The sequence below is a fragment of the Erythranthe guttata genome, chromosome 14, assembly GCF_056151865.1.
Source record: "Erythranthe guttata isolate IM_541 chromosome 14, IM_541, whole genome shotgun sequence".
In the NCBI taxonomy this organism is placed as follows: domain Eukaryota; kingdom Viridiplantae; phylum Streptophyta; class Magnoliopsida; order Lamiales; family Phrymaceae; genus Erythranthe; species Erythranthe guttata.
The window spans coordinates 6,345,058-6,357,179 of NC_142546.1; the positions used below are offsets into that span (position 1 = coordinate 6,345,058).

At 33.4% G+C, this 12,122-nt stretch overlaps 1 protein-coding gene across 1 annotated transcript; it reads left to right on the forward strand.

The window, feature by feature from the left end:
* The first annotated feature begins 3,823 nt into the window (after positions 1 to 3,823).
* Positions 3,824 to 5,386, forward strand: LOC148765014 (uncharacterized). The gene is made up of 6 exons (XM_088812650.1): positions 3,824 to 3,909; positions 4,014 to 4,398; positions 4,501 to 4,608; positions 4,697 to 4,762; positions 4,918 to 4,983; positions 5,125 to 5,386. Exons 1-6 carry the CDS (start codon positions 3,824 to 3,826, stop codon positions 5,371 to 5,373), a joined length of 960 nt encoding a protein of 319 aa, XP_088668776.1. The 3' UTR covers positions 5,374 to 5,386.
* Positions 5,387 to 12,122: the final 6,736 nt, after the last annotated feature.

The following is a 12,122-nucleotide window of genomic DNA, read 5'->3' on the forward strand; positions in this document are numbered from 1 at the left end:
ACTTGATAAATGCGTTATCATTTTTACGAATACGGTTTTAATTTTCAAAAGTTTTCTCTCTCTAGGTTTTAAAAGTCTTTATTTTTACATATCCACACTCAAAATATGTGCGAAATAGCATGTTTCACACCCAAATTAGTAGCATAAAAAAACCATCCACGCCCATATTCGACGTGAGAATCACTGTTTCACACACAAATTGGGAGTGGAACAATAGTTCCACGTCCAACATGGGCTTGAATGTCCCTTTTTTTTTCTTCTTTTTCTCTTTCCTTTTCTTTAGTTAATTAATGATTACTTGATTATTAATGAATGATTAGTAACTAATGGAGTAACGTTTTTTATTTTTTAATTAATTATTAATTGGTTGATAATTAATCAAAAGATAAATAATTATTGATTAATAGTCATTTAGTAACGGGGTCATTAGCAATACACCCCTCCTATAGATAAAAAATGGTGATATGTACATACCATAATTCTTCCTTTGTGAAAACCCTCTAGAATATTTATTTCCAATCTAACCCTTATACTACCCAATACCCATTACCTTTTTTTAATAATTAACCATTATTTACAAAATTCCTATTAATGAACCTAAATTCTGCTAATTAGGATTAATTAGTATAATTTATCTTAATTATTCATTTTTTCTCTCTTTCCATAACAATAATTTAATTCCTAAAAATCAGCTTCCACATTCCTAAAAAATTGCTACCAAATAAAAAAAAAAAGTATTTTCGGACTTTATTTTTTTGTTTTTTATTTTTATATTATTTTCGGACTTTATTTAGCCATTTTTTATTTATTTTTATTTTTAATATCTTTTAATAAAAATATTATTTTATTTATTTTTTAAATTTTTTTTAAACAAAAAATTGAAATCTTTTTCTCGACAGGATTGCAACGCCGAATATGACTATATGTGATTATAAACTGTAGTCATATTCTTTCTTTATATTGTTGCTTTTTTACATTTTGAACTTAAAAATACCGATTATACGGCATAGTCATGTTTACCAAATCATATAAAACAACGAAGATTCCCTATTATTTACGAAAACAATTCAATCAACATCCACACAAAAAATCACAATTTGAATCTTGTTATTAGAAGTCAACTTGAATAGTCATATTCGAAAAATACATAAATATGACTATAGTCATATTCGAATATGACTATAATCATGTTACTACTGCTGTTCAGATCTGGAAAAAAAAATTGAAAAATACATAAATAAAGATAGAAAAATAACAAGACAGAGGGATGGGAGTCGACGAGATCGTCATACACAAAATCACCCTGGCATATCTTCACCCCAAACGACCCTCCATACTTCAACAGAATCATCAAGGTTGACGACATGATGTGCAGCACTACAAAAAAACATGAAAATGTGACTACTATATGACTACCAAATTGTGATACTTTCACAATTTATATCCGGAGCTGGGGGCACCAAATTCAATCTCCTCCGTACAGTACATAAAAATATATACTCTGAATACTCTATCCAAATTTCGACCACATCCAACGGTTCAATTGTACAAAAAACACGTCCAATCTAGCTGCCCTGAATTATTCAGTAACAAAAACCAGCAGCGAGTTTTAAGATCCGATCTATATTTAGAGAAGTCTGATTCCTATCTCCACCGTTCATAAGTTATATTTATGTATTACGAATCCTTTATAAAAATATCAACCCGATCCGACGGTTAGATCTTCCGATCTGGCCTCTGCACGAAAACTGTTGCATCTCAAAAAGTTGATTTTTCTCCTCTTTTTACGTTCGCTCTTCGGAAGGAGAATCGAAACCCGGCGCCGACGCCGTGTGCGGCTGAGTGGTGTCCATTGGCGAGTGGTGGAGGATTATGGGTCTGAAGAAGAAAAAAAAAAGAGAAGTTACGTGAGAAAGAGAGAGAGAATGAAAGAAAGATATATTGAGAGAATTAATGTAATCCTACAATCACGTGAGACGGTTATGGAAAATAAATATTGCTATTATTTTAAAAACTACTGATAAGGGTAGTTTCGTCTTATCACAGTTGTTGAGGGGGGTTTCACTAATTAAGATTGGACTTTGGGTGTGGGCAAAAGTCTTAAAAGTCAAATGGGTTTAACTCATAATATTTATGGTTTGAGGGGGATTTGCATATTTCCCCTTTAGTAATTAGTTAATAATTGTTTAATAATTTTTAAGTAATTAATGAATAATTAATAATAATAAAATAAACTAATTATAATTACTGATTAATGAATAATTTATAATTTATAAGTAATTCAAGAATAATTCAATTTCTAGGGGTTTTTAACATGTAATTAATGAAATAAACTAATTATAATGGGGAAATGTGGGATACCCTTAGTTTTGAAAATATATATGGATAGGTTCTATGGATTTTTCTTCCCTAGTCAAAAACCTAAATTCTAATCTTAATTTGACAGACCACCCTGGACAAATTGAAATACTTGTTTTACCCTTTTAGTTACAATTCAAACCCTAACCCTAACCCGCCGCTGCTCCTCCCACAGAAGTTTGACGAAGTTTGATAAAGGTTGGGGGTTTGAATTATATTGAGAGAGATGATCACCCTGATTTAATGTCCTATTTTGAGATATTTATTTTAATTAAATAAATTAGATATCCATTTATTAATGTGGTTTGGTTAATATTGTCATATGAAATTGAGCTCAAGATGACAACTAGTGTGGAACTAATTGATTCAGCCACACGTGGGACGGCGATAGTGACGTGGCATTAAAGGACGGGAATTTACGCGCTCCATGTTAAAATATCGATTTATGATGAAGATGAGAGGATATTTGATGCATTTTATAATCGAAATGTATGTTTGCGACGCACCCGATAATTCAGGGGTGCAAAGTGAACTTTGCCGTTTTATTAAATCCATCTCAAGATTCTCAAAATTTGAGACGAATTAAACTTTGGTTGAAACGAAGGGAACATGATGAACTTTGGAGTAACATGCAACCTAATTAATTCAGCATTTTTCTAAGAGCTCCTTTATTAGTATCGCTACTGATTCCAAGCAATTCGCCCGCCTTCGACATTTACAAAATATATAATACTTCTAAATATTTTTGCATTTCAAGAAAAAAAATATGAGCTTTCTTTGTTTATGCAATGCATATGGGGATAAGCAAAAATATATTTTGGTGGGTTCAATAAATTAAAATCATCAAACTGGGAAAAAAAGAAAATAAAAATCTTTCAAGTTTCAAGATTTGAGATTGGGAAATCTCGCAAGAAATCATGGCGGATGAGTTGATTTAATAGGTGGATTTTGTTTCCTCATAGGTCAATTTCTTATCTAGTGTAATAATTAGATTATAGTGACTAAGAACTCTTGATTATTTATTTGTTTCAAAAAAAAAAAAAAAAAAAAAAAAGAAACCGAAAACCCGAAAACCCGAAAAAAAAAAACCAGGTGGTTGTAAATTAGTTTTGAGATTAAAACTAAGTGGGCTTCTCTTATAATGATTCAATTTGGACAAAAGTGATGTTTTTTCTTTTTGTATATTTTTTATTTTTTATATTTTTAAGTATTGGTATGCTTAGTTAAAGAACAAGTTGCAGGTATATTTATTGCTTACTCAAATGCAATGCTTGTGTGCATGTTGGTGTTTAATATCTATTTATATACAATACTTCTATGCATAGTTGATAAAATGGCGTATATGCTCCTAATGTGTTTTATTTTATGTCGTTTTGTCTCGACGGTGGATCTTTAACACATGTAATAATACTCGTACTCGACTGCTCAAAAAATTTCACCTCCGTACATTTTTTTTTTACGCGCAATGCCTTTGTCGGAGTTTTTGAGGTTGGCTGTCGAAAAGCTTGAAGATGGCAAGCGGAAACAATCTTCCACCGACCTTTCTTCTCGGTACTTTTTTCATTTTCTTGTTCAAATTGATTTAATTTTTTTATTTATTTTTAATTATTTTCAATATTCCAGTGTATTATTGTGACATGTGGTAAAATATGCAGAAGTGAGAGTGATTTAGTTGAACTAGTATGGAAAGACGGCCCGATTACGATGCAAGGTCGAAACGAAGAAATTGTTCCGTGGTTGAGTTATTCTGTTGATAATGGTCTGCAAAGTTATCGTTCGGAATTCTTGTCTGAAATATCTGGTGTTACGGCTAATGGAATATCGGCCCAAGATAACTATATTTTCGGAAATTGTGATCGTGATAGAGATATTGCTAAAATCGAGAATTTATGCGGCAAGAATGACAAAGCCGTTGAGCATCATGTGGTTGATTCTTCTTCAGTAGGCTCTGATAATAGTGCCAATCGGGTTTCTTATGGGCAAAAACGTAATTCGAAGAGAAATTTTCGTGATATCGAAAAGACTGAAGTAAGTCATTATGCAAAGTCTTCATTTTTTTGGAGTATTGATTATACATTTTATCTTTTTCCTTTTTTTATTTTTTTTATTTTTTATTTTTTATTTTTATTTTTTTATTGACAGGATATCGGGACTGAATTGATTGGAGCAACGAAGGCAACTACAGCTCGACGAGGTAATGCTGCTTCGAAGAGAAGCCGAGTTGCAGAAGTACATAATCTTTCCGAAAGGGTACGCAAGGAATAATCTAAATATATTTTTTTTTTTTTTTCGAAATTTTCTAAATATTAATAGATTTCCGTTTACGATGTTTAAATAGAGGAGACGGGATAGGATCAACGAGAAAATGCGTGCTTTACAAGAACTTATACCCAATTGCAATAAGGTAACAATGCATCAAAAAATAAAATAAAAATCTTGATTATTTATGCTTTCTTGATTTAAGTATGGCTACTACGATTGAGTTTATTGGCTCGGTATTAAATAACGTTAAGTCGACGAAATTTATCGTGTGTTTAATTCTTTCATTACACTAAGCAGGTTGATAAAGCTTCTATGCTCGATGAAGCCATCGAATACCTGAAGAACCTTCAACTTCAACTCCAGGTTAATTATTTTACTCGTTTTTCTTTTCCATCTTTCGCTATGTAATTCAATTAAATACGATTTCTTGCAAAAATAAAATAAAATAATAATAATAATAATTCGACTATCAAATTAAACCTTCTGATTTTACTATTTATGTAGATTATGTCCATGCGAGCTGGATTATGCACGCCAACGCATATCATGTTTCCACAAGGAGCTCGACAATTATATCCCGCACATTTTTCACAAATACATCCAATGCAAAGAGCGATTTTCCCATCTCCAGCACCGGGCCCCACCAATTCCCCGATAATTTCTGTATATGGATATCCGAATAATCAAGGACATCATTATAGCATATCTAACAAGTTTAATTCCGGTGATCGATTGAAAAACAAGAATATATAATAATATATGAAGCTAATAAATTTCGTGGAACACAATATTTGTGTAATGGGTTTTGATCTCTTTTACATTTATATATGAATACAATTTAAATGTATGGCATTTTGCCAATGGAATGAAATATAGAAAAGCTTCTGCCATGTTTGGGGCCAATGTGCATGGAATTAAACGAGTTAAGATCAAATCGTGCAAAAATATTTTTGTTTAGGGGGGCAAAGTGCAAAACGACTCTTAGTTTAGGGGACAAACTGCTTTTAGTTTTTACTCTCTTATTTATATACTTTCTTTCATTGCACAATCACATAATTAAACAAATTGAAAGCCTCATTTTTTGCAAGTGTCCTGATTTTCTTTATGGCCGGAATCATAATTTATCTTGCCGGAGTTTGATTTTTCATGGTTCTTGATTGTTTTTTATATTTTTTATTTTTTTATTTAATTTTTAATTTTTATATTTTTTTATTTCAATTTTCAAATGGTTCTTGATAAAATCTAATTTTGTTTCACGAACATCAATAATGCATAATAGAGTTATGAAAGTTCCATTATAAAAGGAAAATACAGTTAAACCTTTATAAATTAATAAGTCGGGACTAGGGAAATTCTATTAATTTAGCGGATTATTAAATTATCGAATTAATAATTTAACAAGTTTTCACCGAGTTAGGACCGAGAGAAATTATTATTTAATCGAGGTTATTAATTTATCGAGGTTCTACTGTACTCGATCTTCGAATTCTTGCGGCCTCGTTTGTTAATTAAAATGTGATATAGTAGGCGTGTTAGTTAGTATGAGGTTATTGCCCTTCACAATGACAACCTTAGGTGCTGATTGTATGAATTGCATTATATTGATAATAACTGTAGTTGTCCCAAGCTGTTTCATTTCGATTACTGTAAAAATAATATTATTTCGATAAACTATGAACTCGTTAAGAGGCGGAGAATGCATCATACCAACCATCCATTTGGTCGACATCGTAGGTACGAAGAATGGTATGTTTTTCCTTTTAATTCGTTATAATTTCGCTATCAAATCTGTTTACAAATCATATGAGAATACAAACCAATTGCAATTCGATCCAGTCCTGCTACTTCTGCGTTGTTGCGCGGAAACCCTAGCACGAGTCTCAACGAAGCAGAGGGGATAATTTTAATGGAGAGGGAAAAAACGACGAATGTTGGGAGGGAGATGGAGAAAAAAAAGAAATGATTGAGACGTGAGTTATAGGGTTAAATGAAAGGTATTATAGTGAATTAAATTATTTATGTACAATTAAAAATTATTTTGGATTTAGTATCTAAAAAAGAAAAAATAATTTGGACCTCGCTTAATAGGACAATGTATATGAGGGGAGTTTGTCAAACAACTCCTAATCAGACATGACCACGGTTCGGGTCGGTTCCGATTCCAAATCACCGGTTCCGGTTGCGATTTTGGAGCTACCGGAATTAATATTTCCTGTTATTTACAATTCGGTTCCAAACGGTTCCCGGTTGGTTTCCGGTTTGGTTCCCGATTCTAACCGTAGAACCGGCAAGTTCTTAATAATATATATATATATATATATATATATATATATATATATATATATATATATATATATATATATATATATATATATATATATAATATTTTTTATTATATTTAACTTTAAAAACATTTTAAAAATAATGGAAAGAATAATTAAAAAAGTGTTTTTTAAAAAAAATATTCTTGTACATTTAAAAAATTTGAAGGAATTATTTAAAAAAAATACTTGAAGGAATTACTTTCAGAAATATTTTTTGTACTTTCAAAAAAATATTGTTGTATGCTAGTATAAAAAATTAAAAAAAAGAAAAGGAAAGAAATTGAAAGGACTCAAAAATAAAAAGAGAAGGAAAGGATTAGTTGTAGTTATAATTAATATTTATTTTTTTTATTTAGAAACAAACCCGATTACATCGTTTTTAACCGCGATTCTAACCGGCGGTTAGCGATTACAAAAAGGGTGTTGCTATTTGCAGCGGGGCTTTTACTGAAATTGGTTTATTTGCAGCGGCACCTTTTTCATTTATTTTTTTTTTCAATTTCTCTCCCCTATTCCAAACACTCTCTAAAAATTCGAATTTCGTAAAAAAAATTGAATCTCCCGTTTTCTGGAGCACGGAAACTCGAAGGAAATTCAAGTTTTCGTGCTCTGCAGAACGGGAGATTCAAACGGCTTGAATCCTCCGTTCTGCAGAGCACGGGAACTTGAATTTTCTTCGAGTTACCGTGCTCCAGAAAACGGGAGATTCAAAATTTCGTGCTCCAAAAAACGGGACCTTCAAACTGTTTTTTTTTTGAATTTTTATTTTCGAAAAAAAAAAATAAAAAAAAAATATGAATCACCCGTGCTGTAGAACACGGGAACTTGAATAATCTCCATGTTCCCGTGCTCTGCAGAACGGAGGACTCAAAAAACATGAGGTTCCCGTTCTGCAGAACACGGGAACTTGAAGATTATTCAAGTTCCCGTGTTCTACAGAACGGGAACTTAATGTTTTAATATATTTTTTTTTTCTTAATATTTTTTTTCTAAAAATCGAATTTTGTAATTATTTGAGAAACATGATAACACATATTCGGATTATTGTACTCGTTTGTACATTTATGAATAATTTTTTGGGTCAAAATCACCTTCATCACCCTACCAAATCATAAAAATTAATATTACAAAGGAATAAAGGAAAAAAAAAAAAAAAAAAAAGAAATTGAAAATGAATGCCCAAGTTCCCGTGTTGTAGGCAACTCCAATATTCTCTTTTTTTTTTTTATATACTTTTCGTGCTGTATAGCACGATAATACCAACCTTTAGTTTTTTTTTTTTTTTTTTCTTTTCTTTTTACCATATAAAAGTTATTCGGATTACCCATCGAAGAAGTTGTTGTTCGTTTTTGAATTTGTCGAACGAGCTTCAAATTCTAAGTTTTCGACTTTTTTTAGTTGAGAGAGTTTCGGTTTTTTTAGAAAGTTAGAAAATTGACAAATGACTACCGCTGCAAATAAGCCAATTTCAGTAAAAGTCCCGCTACAATTAGCATTTCAGTTACAAAAATGGGGAATCGGAACCGAACCTATTTTTCCGGTTCTGGTTCGGGTAAAAAAGCATTGACCCCGGTTCGGTTTCGGTTCCGATTTCGGTTCTAATCGAACCGGTGGTCATGTCTACCTTTAATTTTTTATTTTAAAAATATTGTGTAAATTACAAGTTCACCCCTTAGGTACGCTAAAATAACTTTAAAGTCCTTATAGTATTGGTGATTACAGTTACACCCCTGAAACAATTACCGAAGCCAATATTTTATGTCATGGGGCCCGATATGTACTATTTTTGTTTTCTGCGGGGCCGTTAATGCTACCATTGACAAAAAAATATTAATAATATATAAAATAATAAGGAATTACGAAATGTTGAGGGAGCCATGTCACCCGCTAGCTGTACGTTGTCTCCACAACTTTCTGAAACTCATAGTCTGTTAGAACACTGACATAATAACTTATCCAGTACATTATTCCGTTATGCTTTCTAACAATGTTTAGGGGGTTCATTATAATTACCGATACCATAGAAAGCTTAGATTTATTTGGCATACCTTAGGGGTGTAGGTGTAATTTACCCTAAAATATTTATATTGTAAATTAAAATAATAACCTCCTAATCCGAATGTAGTTCATATGAAATGATTTGAGATACACCAAACTTTTTCTAACTAACTCTGTTATTTGTTGGCTTCAGTTGACAACGTCTTCAATTTTGAAAATAAACCCGCTTCTTCTTCTTCTTCTTCTTCTTCTTCTTCTTCTTCTTCTTCTTCTTCTTCTTCTTCTTCTTCTTCTTCTTCTTCTTCTTCTTCTTCTTCTTCTTCTTCTTCTTCTTCTTCTTCTTCTTCTTCTTCTTCTTCTTCTTCTTTCTTCTTCTTCTTCTTCTTCTTCTTCTTCTTCTTCTTCTTCTTCTTCTTCTTCTTCTTCAGAGGCTTATAACTAGACATACCATGGGCCGTTCGGGCCGGTTCCGAGCTGGTTCACTCCGGTTCACGGTTCACTTTCTCAGGAATTGGAACCGGCACGTATAACATACAGTTCGCCGAAGCGGGCCGGCCAGCTAGTTCACTTCGGATCCAGGCCGGCCCAGAACCGAAAAAAAAAAACAAAAGGAAATAAATAAAAGGACTTGAACTTAATGTTATAGGAAAAAATGGGGTGTGAGGGTATTTATAGGAAAAAAAAGGGGGTAAAAATTTTAAAAAAGAGCAAATAACGGCCGGTTCAACTTTAAAAAAAAATTAAATCCGGGTGAAACGCCGGTCCGGTTCACCTATTTCGAGAACCGGGACCCGTACCGAGGGACACGGGCCGGTTCACGGTTCCGAGACCGGTTCACCGGTCAACGGGCCGGTTCGGTTCGTCACTAGGCCGGTTCCGGGCCGAAAATCGGCCCATGGTCGTGTCCATCTAGAACAAAACCATAAACCCTAGTGAATCACAATTTCGAACAACCGAGAAGATCAACTCTTATCCACGTCGTTATGCCGTAAGCATTGATGGTGAAAATCGAGTGTCGGGCCGCCGGAGACGCAGTAAGGGCGATTTCTGAAGACGCCGCATTTTGGGGAAACCTGTTGCAGGTGATTTCGGAAGATGACGCCGTTGTGGATGATTTCTGAAGACGACACCGTTGCGGGTGATTTCTGAAGACAACGCCACTTATTGGCGAAACTTGTTGCGGGTGATTTATGAAGAAGACGCCGATTTTGGTATAACTTCCATCTGAAGTTGTAGGTACTCTTGTTCATTCCTTTTGTTTTATTTTTTTCAAGAATCACCCCAGCCCCGACAGTTGTGAAGAAGGTCGGAACTATCATTTCATGGGAAGACTTCTGCCATAACTTGAATGTCAGGGTCCGCCAGTTCCAATCAGTTTGGCAGATTTTAGCTTGTGTGTCTTTCGCAGTTGGTTGGCTCCTTATCTACAAAGTAAAGGCACTGCAGAATTATTGGTTTGGGCTACTAAATAATTGGTCACTGTGTCTACGGTAACTGACAATGATGCTATGGAATATCATTTACTATTTGGATGTGTTTCTTCTCTAGTCTATGCATTTGTTGGTGTTGCTAAACAGGTGATTAACGATAAGGCGTCTGCAAGATCGCACAATCCTTTCCACATCGCTCGTCCAGATTCTTTTCAGACATTCGCTGCAATTCTCGTCGGGGCGGAGTTGGCTTGCAATCCTGAGAGCCATCTCGAATCTATCAATCAATTCCGCCGCCGTCGCCATTTTTCTGTTGTTTTCCGATGTGAGAGGTTCACTGGCTGCTTAGAGTTTTACAGATTCTCGCATCCGGTTTCTTTCCGACTATGCCCTTATTTTTGGGAGACACGTTCTATGACATACATTCTTTCTACGCCTTTAGCTGCTTTAGCATATGTATCGTGTTTGTCTTCATGGAAAGTGAATCCGAGTTGGACTTTGGCCTAACTGATGCACTCCTGCAGTAGCATATGGAGTAAATGAAGTAAATCATTTTCTTTATTATTTTCACAGTATTAGTAACAAACAAAAAATGCAAGTTGCGGTAGAAATAGTAAAATGATCAATAAAAAAAGATACTTACTAGTGATGAAGAATAGATAGGAATGGCGAAAACAGTGTTGGTTGTAATACCTACACGCAAGTGCACGTATCGTACAAGTAATAAATTGGATTTTTAAGTCCAAGTATCGATCTCACTGAGAATATTTAACTATTTAATTCTAGACACTAAATCCTACCAATTGTTATCAAGCCCACCCTATACAGTCGACTTTAGAGAAAATTAACTAAATTAAACTAAATTAATTTAAGTAAATTAAACTAAATTAATTTAAGCAAATTAAAAGGACAAAAGTAAGAAAGCAATTAAAAGCGAAGATTGATCAGAGAAAGTAAGTCTAGGATTTTATTCTTCCCCCTATGTGATTATTAATTCCCAATTCTTTCAATTATGCAAGTAATTAACTCGAATTATTAATATGAGATGCTAAATTAATCATAACCCGCTTCCGCGTGTATTACGATTCTAATACTCTAGATTTAGCTACTGTATTCCTATGCAATTAATTCTAGAACACATCATTTAACATAATTGCTATGTTAATACCAGAAAAGGCTCTTCTACCACAGTTCTAATTATTAACCCGATCTTCCGATTCATGCAATTAACAATAACATAAAAGCACATAAGGTGATCAAGTTCATGCACTTAATAAAACAAGTAGAAGAAATAATCTGAAATTAAAACTTGCATAAAATCATATAATTGGGTTCATAAATCCCACATAGGGTTCAAAATAAAACCCTATAAATAAAAGAGTTAGCTACTCATGATTAAAGTAAAAACAAAATAATAATTCATGAAAAGATAAACTATGCTTGTAGTCTTCGAATTCTTCGTTATTGCTTCTTTGCTCTTGGAATTGCATAAACGATTGATGCCCAATTGTGTGCTTGACTTAGTCTTATATAGGGTGGAAACTTGGAGAAGAAGGTAGTTTCCTTGTACAATTAGAATTCCTGACTCAAGTTAGGTTTAGAGTGGTGAATTTCGTGCCTATATAAGGCCTTCAACCTCATATAAGTCCCATGGAGCTTTAATCGAAAAATCCCAGCATAAAGACTTTGAAGGGTGCAACCCTATCTGCACGTCAGGTGTGCCAACAGGACGAGTTTCTTCTACCGGGCC